This window comes from Cricetulus griseus, chromosome 2, assembly GCF_003668045.3.
Source record: "Cricetulus griseus strain 17A/GY chromosome 2, alternate assembly CriGri-PICRH-1.0, whole genome shotgun sequence".
In the NCBI taxonomy this organism is placed as follows: Eukaryota; Metazoa; Chordata; class Mammalia; order Rodentia; family Cricetidae; genus Cricetulus; species Cricetulus griseus.
Genome location: NC_048595.1, coordinates 354,641,077 through 354,662,136, shown reverse-complemented (window position 1 = coordinate 354,662,136; position 21,060 = coordinate 354,641,077). Strand labels below are relative to the sequence as shown.

Here is a 21,060-nt window from a genome sequence, read left to right as displayed (position 1 = left end):
TATGAGAGGCCTGTGTTATAAATATTCCCTCCTTTTTCTCTCTCATGTTCACTTTATTTGATCTTCTTTAAATATAAAGACATCAAATATTACTCTAAATAATGTATTATTTCTGATAATTATTATGGTATTTTTGATATCTGAGGGAAAATTTTTCAAGCTTTGCTTTATAAAGAGGCAATAAAATGGTCTACAATAAATCAGTGAATAAACATTACATGACTGAAAATTAATCTAAATCCACATCTAAAATATTTGAAACAGTGAAAGATAAAATTTACCAAATAAAATCTATGCTGTTAAAAATACAAATAGAGAACCAAAACCTTCAAAATACAACTTATGTATCTGTCTATTTTTTTTTCAGTGAACATAATTAAATTTATTTATTACATAGTTCATTCCTCCAGGTCCCAGACTGAAATGAAATTACTTAAGGGGAAATCCATTCTCTTCAGGACACAATTGTGTCCAATTTCACACAAATCCCCCAATTCCCAGTAGGTCTTCTGTGTTATTGCTGGACAGTAAGTAAGGCAGAGGCTTCACATCTAAGCTGTGCCTTTGATCTTGGAGAAACGAACACTGTCTTTGTTCTGTAAATCATGACTCCAGAGTCAAAATAGTTCACTCTTATTTGAAATTAGGAAGTATAACTGTTCACAATGATCATAAAATAAAATAGAATCTGTCCTTTAAATATGCAAAAGTGATGCAACAGTTCAATGCAGTTAGATTGAAAAAGCCTAGCTGAAACTTGTCCTCTGATGTCTTTAATATTTCTGAATTCCCTCATTTAGTTCCAATCTTAGTATCCATACTTGTAATAACTGTGAACACTTCTTTTGCTTTCATCTTTGTAGAATATAAAAATTCATTACATGATCAACTCTTTTGCTTTCCTTTGAACTTGCATTTACAGTTATGCTTCTGCGTTGCCTAGAACCTTACCAACAGAATGGGGAATTATTTGTTTCTGAAGAGACACCAAGTACATCCTTAACAAGAGAAATCAGAACTTTTTTATTATTTTCATTTTTAGGATGAAATAATATAAATACAAAAAATTCTTATACCATCATCAATAGCAGATAACAATCATTCAGTTAATTTCAGGAAAAATGAAAATTATAGGAATTATTTTAGGAAACAATGATATTCATTATATTTACAAATTACATATTTGTAGTTTTTGTAGGCATGATTATTCCCCAATGCCCAATATCTCTGTGAACTTATATTTTAGGATGTGTTTACATTGTTTAGAGCTAACGGCAGGAAGCTTATGTAAAGGCTACACTTTGAGACTTACAAGAAGACTAAAAGTAACTTACAGGAAGAAATAGGTTAAATTTTTGTAAAATATTTCAAATACAGCAACGTTTCTGCTTTTTTAAAAATTCCTTGAGGTTTTGTAATTGCCTCATCTTTTTCAGAATAGTATCACTATTTAGAAAAATCAAGTTATATTATCCCTTTTAAGGAACTTTTAATCTTACATTAAGAATATCTATAAATTTCTATTCCAATATGTGCATGCATCTCAGTATTTTTTACTATTAAATTAATTGTATAATCACAAATAAATTATTTGGTTAAGAAATAGACCTCAAGAAAACAGACTTTTTCTTTTCAGAAAAGGACAGAACAGCTGATGGCTTTCTCATGCCTCGCTGTGTCAAGCAAAAGTACCTACTTCTATCACCAGAACCTTAATGTAGAAGGAGAAAAATGATTTCATCAAAGGGTTTTCTGACCCCCACACAGGCTCTGTAAAGTATTTCCAAAGCCAATTATTCAATGAATTATAACCTATACTAAAGACATGTCTGGATTATAAAAGTGACACGTAATACTGTTTATATTATAAGTGTTATAAGTTATAAGTGTTACTCTAGTATATTTTTATGTGAGCTATAATAGATAGATGGAATATGATACATAGATAGGTGGTAGTAGAAAAGTAGAAAAATTAGTAAGTTTGTTCACAAAATAATTTGTACATAGATCTATGAGAACATAAGAATATATTCTAAAATATTTGTATTCACATGTCAATCACTTCTCCCTCTCCCTCTCCTCACCCTCACCTCTCCTACCCCACACCCACCTGCCCCCACCCTGGAACAAGCTTGTTCCTAATTTGAACTAATGAAAAAAAGAAGAAAAGAAAGAATTTGTATTCATAGTATCATATCAAAATTAGATAAAAACTAAGAAACTTCACCTTTGTAAAATATTACAGTAAATTTAAAAGTCAGTTTATATCCCATAAATGTGGACAAACATTATTTTATTATTGAAACACTCAATCATTGATGCATGTTCAGAAACCTGGGAATTGGGCACAAATGTTATGTCAACTTTGATAGAGGAACACTCTTTGCTGACAAATCAAATATTAATTGACAGAAAAATAGTTCAGTATTTCTTGATGGAGAAAGACATATACTAGGATATTACTAAAAATTAAGAAATAAAGTGCATGTTATCGGGGAAATGGATAAACCTAAACATACTATGCTGTTTAACAGCAGCACAATGTTTCTAAACTATATGCAGAAAGTATTATTAACTGTGTTTCTGTTTATTTGATGTTCTGGAAGTTGCAGAGATGGAAGTGCAACTAATGATAGCTGGGCAGGAAGGAATGAGCGTCAGTGCTAAAGGAAAATGTGAGAATTTCTGTGAAATCCACTTTACATCTAGGGTAGGAATCCTGTAGGGTAGGATTCAGGTAGGTGTGCATTTTTAACTAACTCATTGAAAGGGAGCCACTTCTGACCACTTTGTTACATGTCAAATGATCTCATCAAAGAGCAACTTCAGGAAAGGAAAATCAACTTCACATGCATTCTGGTTAAGACCCTCATAGTCACCCTACAAGTTAGTTCAAGGATTGAGTTTCAATACTATTCTTATGATATATCTAGTAATTGTTAGTATAAATTTAGCATGATTTTCAGCTAAATTTAAACTAAAATAATAATAGGCAGTTACATGGCTGGGCATTGGTGGCACACTCCTATACTACCAGTACTCAGGAGGCAGAGGCAGGTGGAACTCAGTGAGTTCAAAGACAGCCTAGTGTACAAAGCTACACAGAGAAAACCTGTCATGAAAACCAATAATAATAATAATAATAATAATAATAATAATAATAATGAGAAGAAGAAGAGGCACCTACATTTATTCTTTCATTATGTACAAAGTATCATGTTATGTTAATACTCTTTGGAAGTCTGCACTACAATAATTTCTTGCAGATGAGAAAATACATTATATATTTGTTAAACAAACTCTCCAAATTCCATAAACTTAGAATAATTAGAAGTAAAACTTATATGGCAACAGTATTATTCCAGATTCTGTAATCTTAAATATTATATATAACTGTCCTATTAAGGTATTTTAAAGAATTCATTCAGAAGAAAATGATAACTAATATATAAATTATGTCGACTTGTTATAATAAGGATTGAAAATTATATATTATTAAATAAAAGAAACCTATACAACTGTCACCTCACAATTTCCTAAACTCCTTTATGACTTATACAGATATTGGAAAATATTTTATAAACGTTAATTTTCTGAATGTTCACATCATATAGGATTGTTTTCAAACCACTGTGAAACTGAATATGAAAGGTATTTTAGAGTACAACTTTTCTTTATGAACTATGCTAAAAGATTTCTTTAACATTATGTAAGATTGGTATTTACCTAAATTTCATATAAACATGCATTTATTGATACCTAAGTGAATAATAATATTTAATAAAACAATCTAGAATTTTCTTTAAAATACTAAACCATCTCTGTCCATAGGCATCTAGGATGTATGACAGGAAACACATTGCACACTATGCAAATATATTAAAGTATATTCAAATACATTCAATGATTATATCAAAGATGCTTCTGATACTAATACCATAAAATATGGAAAACAAACAAATCACCATTGTTGGTTTCATATACCAACCAATGTAAAATTATTAGCACTTAAAATGAAAATGAGCAATATCTAGCTTTTCTTTTAAATGTAGGAACTTCTTCTAATTTCTTCTAGAGTATGTCACAGTCAATAAAACCTCAAATTCATCAATATATAAGATAAACAGAAAATATAAAATTTACTATATATCATAATTGACCAATAAATAAGAATGAAAATATGAACATTAATACTGAGTGGTAAGTATTAAATTAAACTCAATATCATTAATGACAGTATTTTCTGTAATTATGCACACACTGGAAATTCAATAAGAGAGAATGGCAGCAAATATGGTCTGTCCTACAAAATATGTCAGGTTAGCAGGATTTCCCACCACTACAGGAAGTGATCTGTCTTGCTAAATTGTTAATGAAGATATCATTCTCCTGATGATAGTGACACTACCATGTCATGCATGTAACATAGAAATTGTTACAGTTTGTTTACTATAAGTTGATAAACAACATAAAAATAATACAGAACTGGTAAATCGTTAAAAAATTGAAACTTATTTCTGAGTTTTATAAAGCAATGATATATTCTAAATGTAGAACACACTAAATAATCTTTCTGTTTCTTCTTCTTAAATAACTGAAAATATTCTGAGAATATTTTTGTTAAATATCTTCAAGATGTTAAGAAGCAGTCCATGCCAATACTCGGATTAGTGTAACATGATTTCCTCCATGTGAAACTTACTCTTCAAAGTCATCTTCACTGGATTTAGAGTCACTAAGAACACAATGATTGGTCAGTGTGACAGAGCCATCATAGAAAGGGGTAACTGAAGACAGGAAGTCATTTCTCTCAATGTCAGTTTCTACAGTCCCATGGCATGGAATCCTCTGCTGAGTACAAAGTCATATCCAAAATCTGGACAACTGGAACCTATACAAATCTATACAACTTGACTCCAAATCATTCACTACAACTGTCCTTGTTCTAGTCATCTAATATCACTTGTGAATAATAAAAGGTATTTACAGGCAGTATTTGGAGTACAAAACTTTCCTGTCTCTCCTCAGGCTAGACACTGACATATCTATTTATGCACAGGATTCCAGATAAGTGTATTATTTCTCTTGACTATTGGTGAAAGCAATACTACTTTCATTGCTGATATTCCCTTTGTGTGCCAAGGGAAGAAACCATGCCAAATAGCATCTCTGTGTGTGCTAAGTAAAACTGATAATATGAGCACATTTATGTAAGACAGATGACATATATCAAAATATCATAGTGACAGTAACAAAATGATGAGTGGAAGTTCTGGTAACTTGAAACCACTTGTTTTCTGCTAATAGATTTCTGAATTATTAGATGCACCTGCATAAAAAATAATTTCAGATTAAAGTCAACTGGGACTATATTCATTACACCTAAATTTAATTTGTACCACATGAAGTTACCAGTTGAATTAAATTTTAAAAATCTGGCTTTGGCCTTTAAAATATTTGCATGTGAAAAATAGAGTCAATGAATAGAGAAGATATAAAAAATCGCTTTTCAAATGAGTTATTTATTTAATAAGTCAAAATTTTAAATAGTGAACTGAAATTATGTATCCACATTACTGAAAGCCACATAGCATTGTTCCTGCTACCATGTTTAATAGTAAACCTCTAAATCTCTCTGATTTCCTAAAATCATCAGAATCATATTAGTAATAACCTTCCATTTTAATCAGGCCAGAGAATCAACTAAGGCACAAAACAGCTAAATGTGCTCATCCAATACCACAGATGTTCTGATTTATTAATCCAGAATGAACAAAAGAGCTGGGATTATTATGATTTGACACATCACAATTTGTGAAGCATTAGTTTGGATTTGAATATCCACATTCGCAAATAACTGTACAATATAAGATCATTTTGATTTAGGTAGAAGTGAATTTTCTATGCAGCAATAATTGACAGACTCCCAATTTGGTAAATTAACGATGAAAAATAAATTCTGATATGTAGTACATTCAAGAAGGAAGAGCTGATCATCTAAGGCATAGGAGGAAAGTGCTGACTCTGATGTACTAAGAGAAATTAAGTTGGTGGTAGGACAGTGGTAGAGCAATTGTCTAGCATTTACATGGCACAGGAAAATAGGAAGCAAAAAGTCAAATAAAGCAAGAAAGGAAAAGGGAGGGACAGACAGAGGTAGAAGGGTAGATGTTCTTGGGGGCTACTCGTGGTAGAGGAAGGAACGAGAAATAGAGAATATTCTCATATTTAACAAAATTTACTTATCAATCAGTTCCTTGTGCCAATAATTTTACTAAGTGTTTTGAAATAATGGTCAACAAATTAAATTAGAGGTGGTTCTAAAATCTCAAGTGGTAAAAATATAATAGAAAAATAAATCATGGCAAAATGAAATGTGGGAAGATTTGCCTATACTTAACCCATACAGAATCTTCCACTGTGGAGGCAGAAGTTGTAAAATTTTTTAACAAGTTGAGAGGAAATTCCTAGATGTTACTATATTTGAATCATTATAAAGATAAAAAAGATATGGAAATCAGAACAGAGAACTAAAAAAGGATGAAAATAGTAACAACTAGTGTAAAAACATAGCATAATTGGATTCTATGAATAAAACCATGATGCATATATTTTAAATTAACCCGACAATATTTTTGGACTCATGTTAAGTAAACCTTTACTTGCTACATGGAGTTTGCTTCATAGGCTGTCAGTGTGTGCGTGTTTCTGTGTGTGCCTGTGACTGCATGTATGTGTTCATGTACATGTGTGTGTATGTATGCTGTGTGTGTTCATGTTTGTGATTGTGCATTATGCATGTATGTATGTGTGTGTATGTATGTCTGTGTGTGTATGCTCACCTGTGTGATAGTGCATGTGTGTGCATGTTGTGTGTGAGTGTGTATGTCTGAGATCAGTAACCGATCAATGATTTAAATTCAGCCATCACTGTACTCTTTTTAAGTCCTCTTAGAATCTCATTTACAGTTGACAATTAAACTTACATGAGCAAAAGAAAACCAGAGCAGACACACTATCAAGTCTGAACATCCATATAGATTCCTAATTATTAATTCAGAATGAACCAGAACTCTTTAGTATTATATTTAAAATACCAGAAACTGAGACTCACTGGTATAAAAATAAAAGCATCTAAAACAAAAATCTCAGTATATTGGAATGGCAAGTGATAAAGTATATCACAAGGTGACTTAAATGCAAAATACATGGGAGCCACAAGATATGGAGTGTGGTATTGAAATACCATTTCCTTGGTGAGACACAGCTATTGAAATCAGGATCTCACTGCAAGTGTACATGATGTCAAGGTTTATGCACAGGAATAGACCCCAAATCAGGAATAGACAGAGGGGGCAAAGTTTCCATATAATGCCAAACTATGTGCTATTGATAGATTTGGGAACAGAGAAGTCAACATCTTCACTTGTTTACACACTGAAGACACCACCTGACTCAAATGAAGGTTTTGGGCAATGAACAGGGGATAAATAATTATGTGAGAAACAGAAGTCAAAATATATTATCTACATATAGCCACTTGTCAAAGAAAGCAATCAATAAAATGACATAAGTAGTCTTGACTTAGGTTCAGAAACTGCAAAGTTAAAACTATATGAATGAGAATCTTATGCAATGCTGATATGAATTTTATGAGTCTCCTTGACTGGATCAAGGGTTTCCATACTTTGTGGTCAGTTTATTGTTTATGTTTCAATGACACAGAGCTCATTGTGGTTCTTACTGCATGGAGCTGTTCTGAGAACATCAGAAATACTGACTGCTAAGCAACAAAGAAATCCCTTCCTGATGGCATCTACCCTGAAATATCAGCTTCTGCCTATTCCATTTCAGCCTCCTCCTCAGCCTGTCTTCACACACTATGCTACACTGCTTTTTAAAGCTCTGAACTTCTGCAGTGCTAAATGAATACATTGAGACAAATCAGACTCTCCTAGTTATTGCTTCTCTCTGTGTGTGTCTGTCTGTCTCCCTCCCTCCCTCTCTCTCTCCTCCATCCAGAGAATATATATATATATATATATATATATATATATATATATTACATAACGTATATATATTAATTACACACATCTCTCTCCTTCAGATTCTCAACATCTCAACAGTGCTGATAAATATGTACATTAGGTTATATACAGAATTTGGAGAAGATATCCAGGTCAACATCTCATCCTTCTCAAGATTGCTAAATGCATTCATAATCTTCTCTGTGAAACCCTGACTGATAGAATAAACTCCACAGTTGATTTTTCTATCCCTACTACAATAAGGATTATTAATTTAAATTTCTGCTTGTCTTGTCCCCTGAAATAAACACATTCACAGTCAAAATTATGTGTATACTATGCTTCCTATCTAAATGTCACTATCTGTAAAAGTATTGTTCATTACTAATGGCAAGGTGTGTTATTTATTTAATGTCTTATTGTGGCGATTTTAAAGCATACCCAACCCAAGACTATACAGTAGCCTTTTATAGTTGTTAGCAGAAGAGACTGAGAGGTTCAATAAACAGAAAGATTCATTCTGGATGTTGAAGGCTTACAGCAATGTAAGTTGAAATGAAGGTTCTTATAAGAAAAGATGAACCTAAAGCTAATTACAGGAAGAAAGTGAAAGTTTGCTCCAGTATTCTCAGTGTAGAAGATTTTCCCAAAAAGAATGAGTTTGAAATCAGATTTGACCAAAGAGCTACATGAAAGTGCATCCAGTTGACATATGACTTCAGTATTTTTAAGCCTTAGCTATAATCCAATCAAATCTACTTCTTGAAATGTTGTTTCTTCCACTCTTTTTCTTCATATTATTGTTTATAACCTCCACTCTGAGACTGACTCTGTAGCTCCAGGTTGGCCTAGACTTTATCACATAATCGTTTTCATTCTTCTGAGTTCTGGAATTACAGAAGGAGTATCCTCTCCATCAGAGAAACCCTTAAAATATATGCTCTAATACAATATAATAGTTAACATTTAGCAATGTGAGTCATCAAATCCCAGTGCCAGAAGACATATTTAAAAGACCCATAGCCATACAGATAAAGGTCAGAAAATTACTGAAGGGCTAATGGAAAAGAATTTCAAGATAGGTGAAGTAGAACACACTGGCATAAAGAATTAAAAATAAATATTGTGACAGGAAGGGTTTAAAAAGGCGAGGAAGCTGAAAGTGGGGTAAAGAAGGAGTATGCAAAGTATAAATAACACTACAGTTGTTTTGAGGAAACTTACCACTGTATAAGATTACACACCTATAGTTAAAGCAGATAATAATAAAACAAAAATGCACTTGCTAGATACCATAGAAGTTTTTTAGTGTCTAAATGAAATAGAGAGGTGTTTCTCTAGAATGTACCACATTCCGTGTTGTCCTGTCTTCAGTGAATGATAACACATGTAAGAATATTTGGATACCATGAATGCTTGGTGTTAAATAATTAAGGGAAATGAACATAAAACCCAATAGCTTTTGAAATGAGGGAGATCTGGAAGTGTTGTTGGGGTAAATACAACTAAAGGTTGTTGTACAAACTTATAAGGAACTAGCAATTACACATACACACACACACACACACACACACACACACACACACACACACACACACACTGCTATCTGCAATGGAATATTTCCACAGAGAGTTATTTACAAAATAGTAGTTCCTTACGAACTGTGATATATGATGAAATAAAGTTCTTAGTTCTCAACTCAAGGGGAACTCTTTGAATATATATTATAGTGCTGTATTTGCAAATGGAAAAATAATACTATCCCATAATTTAAATAAATGTGATTAACAAATTTTAAATCAACCTTGGTAAGCTAACATGCTTGTATTCAATGGCATCGTCTTATCTAATTCCAGGAGTAAATACAGATGCCTTAAATATTCAAATATAAATTTCGTTTTGCTTCAGTTCCCTTGTCTATGTGATGGCAAGAGGTTTTATCCATGTTTCACAGAAATTTTCACTAAGATAACATATCTGGTAAATTATACTTATAATGGGTAAAAGCCAGATGTTCAATAATCAAAGAAGCATGACAATCCTTGTATTCACAAATGAGCTCTAGGGGAACATGGATGTGGAACACACAGGGGTATCTCTTCAAGAAGAGAGGTGGATAACCTGTTTTCACCCTGGAAGGCTAGGAATGGACATGGTTCATAGACCAGTGACCTTTTTGGTATCTGTGTGGCTGAGACCCTACTGATTCCTCCTTGAGACCATTATGGTGAGGTCATTTTCCTCACTCAATCTATAGAACCTATTTTTATGAAAATAGAGTGGATGCAGTCATGTATTAAGCTTTGTTATGTACACAGGATCGAGTTAGTCATCACCAAGATTTTTTTCACCAAAAAATCTTGTACTTAATTTTTTTCTAGGTTAAACACTAACTAATTAGTCATGTTGAACCAAAATACCTTCTTAGCTCTCACAGGTAATGACCTCTGCTGGCCATGGTAATAACAGAGATGCCCATACAACAGTTTCCTTTAACCACAGCAGAAAGTGATATTATAGTCCAGGCACATTTGCTATTGCTTTTACCATGTGCTTAGGCAGCTGAACGCTCACGGAGAAAAAAAGCAAAAGGATGGAAGAATGAACTTAGATTTACATTCTATGCAGAGAATGTTTCTACCTTTGGTCTCTCCCTGTATTGCATAGGCACTTTGGTTGAATTCTTCATTGTCATACTATACCCTAGACGTGAGGTCTGTTCAGTGGAGAGAATGCCGCAAATTCTAATTCCTTTGGCATGTACCACTTCACAGCACAGGCAAGACTTAAGGCTCCTGCCTCACATTTGGGATGCATGGGATCACATATGTGCTATGCACCCCTTGCCCAAGTATTCTTGTTCTCCTAAATCCTGACATATCACCCAGAGAGGGCTCTTTGCTTATTTGCAAAATTCCCTCAGTAGAGAAACTAATGTGCTTTAAATATTAACCACAAAAGCAAAATTCCACAGGATAGTCTACTCTGTAGAATAAATTACCTTAAGAAGAATTTTAAAACGCATTGGAAAAAATAGCAACTGCATTCCTAAGCATAGCATGCTTTCCCATGTGACTAATATTGACGTTAAGGCTCACAATTATGGGAGAGCTTCAGCCACTACAAAGGGACAGTTATACTTGGCGATAGGTGCTCAAGATGTACTTCCCTGAAAGCAATCTCCCAACATGGGTATAAAATCTTAACTATTGCTTATTTGTTCTGTACACCTGTTTGTGATAGGAATTAAATTATATTTCAGTAATGCTCACTGAATGGGTCTCTACGGCTTTTTTATTACCAACTATAAAATCCAGGAAATTACAATTTAGCGTACTGTTTTACTTAGTAGATATGTATTAACTCTATTCCCACAAGTAGTAATATTCAACAGAAAAAATAAACTCAAATAAATAATTAAGATATTCCTCTTACAAAAGCAGGACTTCCTTTTGGTAATGACTGAAAATGATACATTTTTTTACATGCAAGTGGTTTCTACTTGATGCAAATGTTATTGGGGCTTAAGGGATGATTCAGAGTTAAATAACAGCTACTTATCTAAATCCTGAAAATTGTTTCTCTCTTCTGTAAGATCTACGTTATGTTTTCAACACTCCTTTTTAGATACTTTCAAAGGTTAAGTCCACTTTCCACCCAACTCTTAATAGTATTTATTATTTATTTAAATGCTCTCCTAACTATAAAGATGCAAAATAACACATTTATCCTGGGTATTTAGAAAATGAAAAATATCAAGAATCATATGAAATTAGCCTATTCACCTTTCCTTTATAACAAATCAGCTTTCTAGTGGTAAGATCTAAATATAAATTAAATAAATATGCAGGCAGCAACATTGTAAGAGTCACAGGTTGGAAGGAACACAGCGAAACAGAAACAGTGTCTTGTGGCACTGGCAGGACAAAGCATTTCTGAACTCTCAGGAGTGACTGCCAGAACAAGATAAAGCTTGGAAACAGTTCACCATGGATGGAAAAGGGGCTCATGGTACAATCATCCAGGGTTGAAAAGCTATGGAGAGCTAATGACTTCTTTAAGAAGATGGCCTCTGGTAGGTTGACCATTCTCTGTGAGTGTCTCCATATTTATTAGTATGGGCAGCACAAAATGGATATTGCAGGTAAAAGAAAAATGTATATAAAGTTGGGAGGGAACAGGAGGATGACTTGTGGATATGGAGGAGATAGAGGGAGAAATGGCAGACACAATCAAAATAGATTGTATGCATTTATGAAGAATTGATAAAATTATTATTTTTTTAAAGAATGTGAATAATGTTGACAGAAAAAATAAAAAGTTATCATGGATGAGTATGGATTTATAAAAAGATATGAAAGAGGACAAGACACAAGGATATCACTTCCCATCCTCAGCAGGGATAGTCAGGAATACAGGCCAATGGCAATATGAGTAATTTGGAATTTTATTTGCATGAATATAAAAATTGTTCAACTTTATAAATAAAGTATTTTGTCAGTGAAATGGTTAAGCATGGAATAATCATAGAAAACAAAAATTCTACACAAGATATATTCAAGAAAATGAAAGAAGAAATATTCTTACTCTAGTATTTCCATAAAAATGTGAATAAAAACATGATTAATGACCTAAATGGAAAACAATTAAATGTGTCAGGAGGAAGTGTTAAATAAAATGTGCTAGACCTGTACAACATAGGGAACTTTATTTTCACAATGATGTAACATTAGAAAAAATAATATTCTAAATGAAAATGCTCAGACACAAATTATTACATATTCTCTAATTGTCATGAGTGTTAAAATATTTATTAAAGATTTATGTCATTTTTGTCTATAATTCTAAACTGAGGCTAAATGGTACCTTTATTTCTTACCATATGAACACACCATTATCAAGAAATTAGATCTCTTTATAAAAGTTCACTTACTGGCATAAGTGAAGTTTAAGTACATAAAACAGAAAAGTAGCACAATTAAGAGGAAAATCAAACACACTTGACTCATGTATGAGGATTAATCACTCTATACCATCAATTTTCTACCTTCAGGCTAGGATGAAAGTGAAGGAAAAAACAAAACTTACTCATTACATTGAAGATATGAAAACAACTCCATCTATACATTCTGTGAAATTCTGACAAAAAAAGAAATGAGCGGGTACCTTGCTGGCCAGCAAATCTCTCTGTGTGTGATTTCATGCACAATGACATTATTCCTAGGATACTTAAAGCGGTTACCGTTTTCTGAAGCAGTCACTGTGATATTGTACCATGGTGTTTCTTCTCTATCAAGTACTTTTGAAGTCTTAATGGTTCCAGTATTGGCATCAATATTGAAAAACCTATCCTCTTCAGCACTGCGGTTGATGAAATACCTGGAAGAAAGATAATGAAAGACTTCCTTGTAAAAAATGATAAATAAGGACAATACAAACATGATAGGGGATGTCCTCTGTATGCAGTGACTCTGTGTTTCTCTTATTGGTTGATGAGTAAAGCTGTTTAGGCAAATGGACATGCATAATTTAGCTAGGCAGGAATTTCAAGCAAAGAGGCAGTGAGAAAGAAGACAGAGTGAAAGAGTATGTAGCCACTGGGGAATCAAGACATGTGATCATCACCTGTAATTCAAAACCATGTGGTGATACACAGATTAATAGAAATGGGTTAATAATTAATACAGAGCTGGCCAGTAAAAAGTCTAAGTCAATCACCATATATTAAGTCTCTTAGTGATTGTATCATAGTGGCTTCAGGGTCCTGGTGGGTGGCAAGATACTAGCCCAAAGGGACCAAGATAGATGGAAAAAGTCTCAGGGCCACAATAACATAATAGTGTTATTAAATCAAGTGCATTAAAATGCAACTACATTTTAATTTCTCTATTTGAATTAAAAATTATTTAACAACTATATTTTATAGAACCTATAACAGTGGTTTTTAATAGCTAAAGGCCATATTAAAATATTGAAGGAAAAAAACTAATGAATTCCATAAATTAAAGTAGGAAATAGATTGGGGGCTGGAGAGGTGGCTTAGCATTTAAGAGAAAATACTCCTCTTGTAGATAACCCAAGATCTAGTGTCCAGCCGCCTTCCTCTGCCATGTGCATGGATACCTGAGGGTGGGGGACTGCTCACAGCAGAAGGATCCCATTCAGCGGGATCCAGCACATCCAGAGACTGCCAAAACCTTGTACCAGTCCCTCCTCCATCCATGGGACTAGGAAGAGGAAAGACATCTGAGTACTGGATTTGTTTGCACCTACTGGAAGAGAACCTTGGTCCCATAACCATCCAGGAGAGGAAGAGATTCCTTCTACATGCACCAGAAGAAATGATGGGAAGAAGACAATATAAAACCTAATTCAACAACAGAAAAACCAATATGACACCATCAGAGTCTAGGGACCCTAAACCAGCAAGACCCGAACATCACACACAGATGAAGCAGAAGAGAATGAACTTAAAACATGAAAATGATAGAAGGCCTCAAAGAGGATATGCGAAAATCCCTTAAAAATGGAAGAAAACCCAAGTTCTGTTCCAAACACCCACATCATGTCGTTCTCAGCTAGATCCAACCAAATAACTTTTCAACATAGAAAAGCCCATGAGTAAATAGCACAAATAGCACTCTACAGGATGCATGTGTGTGTATGCATACATACATTCATACAGTTGGACAGCATGGGTTATGAATTTAGGAAGAGTTTTAAGGAGGTTAGAGGATGAAAATTTTTAGAACACATTGTACACATGTATAAAATTCCTAACAAATCAGAAAAATTATTGTATCAAAAAGTTTTATTCTCATATAGACACTGAAAAGAATTTTAAATAAATGAAGGCATTCATTAGTATATGAGGGAAGCCAGTGATGTTTTCTTGTTGGCTGTGCATGCATTCTGTGTCTGTAGTGTTGTACTGCACGAGGGAAAAACCCACTTACTGAGATGGATAAGAGTGAGGGACTGTCACAGTATTGCTACGATGTCACATTAAGATAGATGTAAAGAATGGAAGGAAACATGAAACAGGATATGGATTTCTAGTATGCTTTCTAGACATGTGGATTCAAAGTAAATCAGCATAAATTTAACACAGTGGGACATTGACATCCAATTCGACAGGAAACTTTAAGAGAAAAGGAAATAAAGTACAGAGCTAATATAAATAGCCTTTAGAGATTAAAACAGTTTGATACTTTTATGAGCATAGCTGGTAGAAGAAGCCCAATGGAGGCTAAACTATGTATGAGGAGGAAGAGAACCAAGAATACAATGTCTCAAGCAAAGTTTAGAAACAGGAAGAAATGGACATGAATAGCCAATTCTTACATGGGTAAGAGTTTAATCTATTTAGTCATCAATGAGATGCAAAGGCAAACTGTTTTTAGATTTTATTTCACACAAGACAGAAAGACAATGATTAAGAAATAACAATACATGCTGTTAAAGATTCAGTTAAAACAAGGAATCCCAATACAGTGATACTGTGAATATAAAATACTCTACTCATTGTGAACTGTTAAGTATGAAAATTCCACAAAAAATAAATGAGGGCTATCATATGAAACAACTATGTCACTTCTGGGTTGATACTAGGGGATTTGTAGGTCACAGAAGTGCTTGAACCAAATATTTGTGGCAGCACTATTTACAGGAATCATATTATTAGAGAATTAGGTTAGATGCCTGACAATAATGAATAGATATGTAAAATATGCAATACCCAAATAAAGAATTTCATCCAACCATACTGAATAAAACTGTTTCTGTCATGAAAATGGTTGTAACTATATATTGCACACATTTAGATATACTCAATTTTAAACTTATACACATGTATATGCACATGGGAAATTGAGAGTTGGGGGACATAATACAGAGGCAAGAATGTCTGAGAAATTATATGGCGCTAACAGGAGGCAGAGAGGGTGGGGACAGAGTAGCAGTTGAACACTGTCAATGTATTTGAAATTTTTGAATCTGACTGCCCTTATATACTTATCACTATGCATAATTAATACAAAGATAATTACATACAAAAGAAGCTTGTAGTACAAAATTGTAGCTCTGTCACTACTATATAATCACTGTGTTACATGTGAAACAACCATTGAAATAGTATCTACACATGTTGTAAAATCTTCGGTGTCTATGTTTGGAAACAACTAAGGAATTAGTGGAACACAATCCTGGGTGCACACGTGAGGATGTCTCATGAGAAAAGTTAGACAATGAAGCTTCTGATCTAATCAATAGATTACTGCTTTGACAGTACAATTCAATTAGTGGAAAGTAGTGAAAAATGAAAGGTGGAGTTTAAGTAGAGGAAGTAGGTCCCAGGAACTTGCATTGTAGGGTTTATCTGACTTGGCCTGTTCCTACAGCACCTCTATTGCTCAATGCTCGCCATGCGGTTCCTCTAAGACATTGTCCCACCATGTGTTTCTCCATCTCATTGAGTTCAGACCACTGGGCCAACATGAGTGAATGTTTCTATAACTGTGAAACAAAATATGCAAATCTTCTCATTTCTTTTCTGTCAGGTAGATACTTTAACACCAATGAAAATAAACTAATATAATCTACTGAAATCTACTTCTAATATGTGTTCATTAAGAAAGTCAGATATGCCTAGTGTTGTAGATTTAGAGAATAGGCACCTCAATTGACTTGTTATAGTTGCTATTTGCCCAGTAGTGTTTAAAACCCCTCTGTTGGACCAGACTCTAGTGTAATCATTAATGAAGCACCAACAAATAACTACTTTTCTTTTTACCTTACCTAGCAAGAAATCTTTTGTCAGAATTCACATTCCTATACAGAATTATACACTGTGATTGTGTATTTATACAACTTCTTACTATGACATAACATGTGCATCTGTTAACACATTCAGTATGTGTGTGTCAAACTGTGAAAAATGAAAGAAATCATTTTATCACAAAAAGATGAAATCGATTATTCAAATTATCACTTCAATGACCAACAATCAGAAAAGCTATGGCTACAATAAACAATCAGTATCAATGATCACCGCCTTGAATCAAATATTGCCTTTCAACATATGCTACAATAAACAAATCATGGAGTTCTTCACTTGATATGCAACTTCTCTATGATACCTATATGCATAGGGTATAGATAATAAATTGTCCTGTTAAAGTGTATTGGAAAAGCTGTTTTTCCTCTCAATAACATAATCTCATTCCTCATATGTACTTGAGTTATCTATTATATTCTCTCTCCTTCATCCAAAGCCTAATTTCAAGAATATGTCAAAAACAAATTTTACACTAGTTTGTTGTATAATTATCAGATTAAATTGCAGATAATTTATCTCAGTTATTATCCTTTATACATTTGCAAATGCTAAAGGTGTGTAGTAAAGAAAATTCATTGAGATTTCTTCTCTATGTGGCTGATATGCAATGTGGTTGATTATGAATAATATTTGGAATAAAGTTTAATAATCTTTCATTATCCTGCAAGATGTGGGAGAATATGGAAGCTTAGCTCCCTTTGCTGTTTAACTAAAGGTCACACCTCTGAAACATGGCTCTATTTCATATTTTAAAAGTTCCTTTCAGAAGGGTAGGGTAGGCAATGCTTGAACTGTTATAGATATCCAAGATGTAATCATTTTAAGTAAACAAACCAAAGTACCACTTATCATTTGGTAAGTATGATACTATAATTCACAGTCTAATAAAATACCACATAGACATAGCATAAACTCTGATACAGAGAATACATTATTATCCATGAGATGCCTGGATTATCTTACATTATTACCTATGTAGACAATGTGTGTCTAGTACTTAATCTCTGAAATTTGTTAATTGGGGTCCATCAATCAGCTCCTCTATCTAAAGATATGTTCTTCAATGAAAAACAGTTCTGTTTTAGCCATCTTTGAGCCCCTTACATCTTAAGTGCCATATGTGTATATTGTTTTTAAGTAAAGTCTTACTCTGTATGTCTTTATTAGCATTATGAAATTGGTACTAATAAAAACATGAGTAAATGGCAGGGGCATCTGGTTTAAAGCAGGGCCTTACTTTCTTTGCCTCTAATCATTTATTAAATTATTCTGTGAGCTCATCACCATTATATTCATAGATTCTGGTACTGTTTTGATTAAGGCATACTTACAACTGAATTAAAAGAACAATAGAAATTAGTCAATATGGTCAGTAAGCTTGATTTTACATTTGTCATTTGAAAAATAATGTATTTATATAAGAAAATATTTTAAAATGTATTTGATGATAGTTCATCTTTTCTTTAAAAACTATGGGGCAAATACTCAATCTTAATTATTTTTTTTTTGTTTTCACATTTCTTCTTCAATGCTGCTAATATAACTATGCCATTATTTTCAAATTTCACTTTTTCATGATTTTGGAACTTCCACAGTTCCTGGAGCTCTCAACATTTGTACTTCATCATAGATAACATGAGTATTCTCAAAGAGCATAAAAAAGTCACCATAACAGAAACAATTCCATGACCATGGTAACAACATTTACTTACCCAGGTTCTAATAAATCTACAAACAGTCTAAGTAAATATTTACATTATCTGTGTCCATTAAAAAATAGAAAAAAGAAAAGAATTTCATACATTAGAAAACTTATTTTTAAACTGGCTAAAAGTTCAATATACTAGTGATTTTATTTTGTTTGTTAGCAATCAGGTGTGTATTGAAAACCCTGTAAAACAATTATTCAAAGTAGTTATTGATTCTTTTTGCTATTGTAAAGTAATTCAAAGAAATAGGTCTATTTCTTAATAAATGTGTAGGAAAAATCAGTTTATAAATCACAGTGAAGTAAAATCACAGACAATTTATGTAAATTTAGCTCCAAGTTGTTCATTACATGGGAATTTCACTAACTCTCCTTTTGTGTACAAGATATTTAATGCATGCTATTAATTCTCTTGTGTAGAAAGGCTGCTAAATTGTAGGAACAATGTTATTCTTCAGATATCAGGACTGAATGGACAGACACTGTCATGACTACATCCCCTTCTCTGTATTCATATCCATCTATACAAACAACAGGTATAGTCATTAATCATTGGCTTTCTGATCACTTGAAACATTCCTGCTTTCCTTGCAATTAAAATACAAGTTTTAAAAATAGACATCCTATTGTTTCTTACTTGAAATACATGAGAGTTATTGTGTGGTTCATGAGAGGTACTCTTACTTTACATTCCAAATCTAAAATTTATAGTGTTTTATCAGGTGTGTTATAATTCCACCTAATTAAACTTAAACTTGATCCATTAGCAGACTATCTTAGTGATTTCTAAGGGTTTGAGTATAAAAACAAAAAGGTCTTGCTCAACTAGTAGCAATACATTCACATTTTTGAGAACCCGTGTCAGAAACAGGTCTTTTGCATTACCTACTTTTGCATCACCTTCTATGTTTCTCAACTCTACCACTATTAGGCCAGAAAGTAAATGCAGGTTGTTTAAACCAATAAGCTTTTGGTGCCTATGGTGCCAGGCTCTAATTTTATGGTTTTTTTTTTTTAATAGAAAAGGTGATGATTATACTTCTGAAAATTGCATGTTATTTTGAGTTAAACAAACAAAAAAAGAAACATTACTATAATTTGTTCTAAAATCATGAAGAATCTGATAGTGTAGAAGACTGAAATGTAAAATAAGGTAGATTTTCACAAATGTCTGTAAGATTATTATTATTATTATTATTATTATTATTATTATTATTCAGTTCTACAAGTGGGAACATAATTGTATTTCCTGGGACATTGCAAGGTACATCTCTTCCAAGTAATGTTCTTTAATTACTAAACATTTGATCCCCACGAAATGAAGACATAAGATACTTGCTTTTAATTTTGTTATATTTTCCCTCTTTTTTCTCATTATTTCTAACTTGAATCCTAAAGTGACATATTTTTATTAAAATCAAGAATGAATGTCATGTAAATTATATACTGTAATAGCAGCTTTTGGAGTTTCTAATTATTTCAAGGCAACTGAAGTAAATTTATTTTATTTTTTGAATCAAAACAAAGCATAAAATAATGGTTATGCTAATAAAGCTATTAGCATTTGAAGAGTATGTATCAATCATCTCAATACAGCAATATCTATTGCTGTGAGTGTTCTAGTCTCTAATAATATGAGGAAAGTATGAAGGCAGCTAAAATAGCACAGGACAATAAAACAGTCATAGGAGTAGCTAAATTTTATGATGAATATTGAGCATGGGAACATTCACACAACCACACACACATGTCTTACATTTACTGACACAATCTTCCTGAAAGATCTTTTAAATTTGTTTTTATAAGATCAGTATCTATAACAGTTCATTTATCTTCTGATGTATCAGAATTCTTACCCTTAGCCATCTGCGTATTTGGGGTCAGAGAATTATTTTTCATGTGAACTGTTTCACTGACTGTAGTCTGGGTATCCTGAGTTCTTTTCTGGGACTCGTTAAGTTTGTGGACCGCTATTGCTGTATCTAAGACACACCTATCTACAGAATGCATAGGTAGAACTTTGAGAGGTATAAAATTGTAACAGTGGAACTCTCCCAATGGGAGAGGGAAGGAACCAGTCAGCTCCTCCCCAAGCATGTGAGGATTAAGAATATGTGTGTAAGTTTAGTTGACATTAATTTACCTTGAGAATAAACCACTTCTTTGATACCCGTGAGCCCAAGAATACCATACCTTACTAAGCTGTTAGCGCTGTCTGGATCTTGTGCCAAGACGGTGCCAACAATTGTTCCAACCTTGGCATTTTCATAGACGTCCATGACATAGGAAGGCATAGAAAAGTGTGGTGGTTCATCCACGTCCCCCACGATGATCTTCAGCATGGTGGCATCTTTAAACGGACCCAGGTGGGAAAAGCGGAAGTCCAGGTGTGTATTTGCACCTTCAATGTTCAGTGTGTAGGACTTCTTTTTCTCATAGTTGAGTGGCTACAGAGAACAAGGTGAGAACCCATGTGAGGACTTCCACAG

At 33.2% G+C, this 21,060-nt stretch overlaps 1 protein-coding gene across 3 annotated transcripts in view; it reads right to left on the bottom strand.

Annotated features, from left to right (window-relative positions):
* Cdh18 (cadherin 18) overlaps window positions 1-21,060 on the bottom strand; it is a 250,111-nt gene that overhangs the window by 32,111 nt on the left and 196,940 nt on the right. For all 3 annotated transcript variants that reach the window (XM_027400035.2, XM_035439153.1, XM_035439154.1), the window contains exons 6-7: window positions 20,765-21,018; window positions 13,270-13,406 (exon numbers count right to left, since the gene is read on the bottom strand). In XM_027400035.2, coding sequence (XP_027255836.2) covers window positions 13,270-13,406; window positions 20,765-21,018 — 391 coding nt within the window. The remainder of the gene's footprint in view (window positions 1-13,269; window positions 13,407-20,764; window positions 21,019-21,060) is intronic.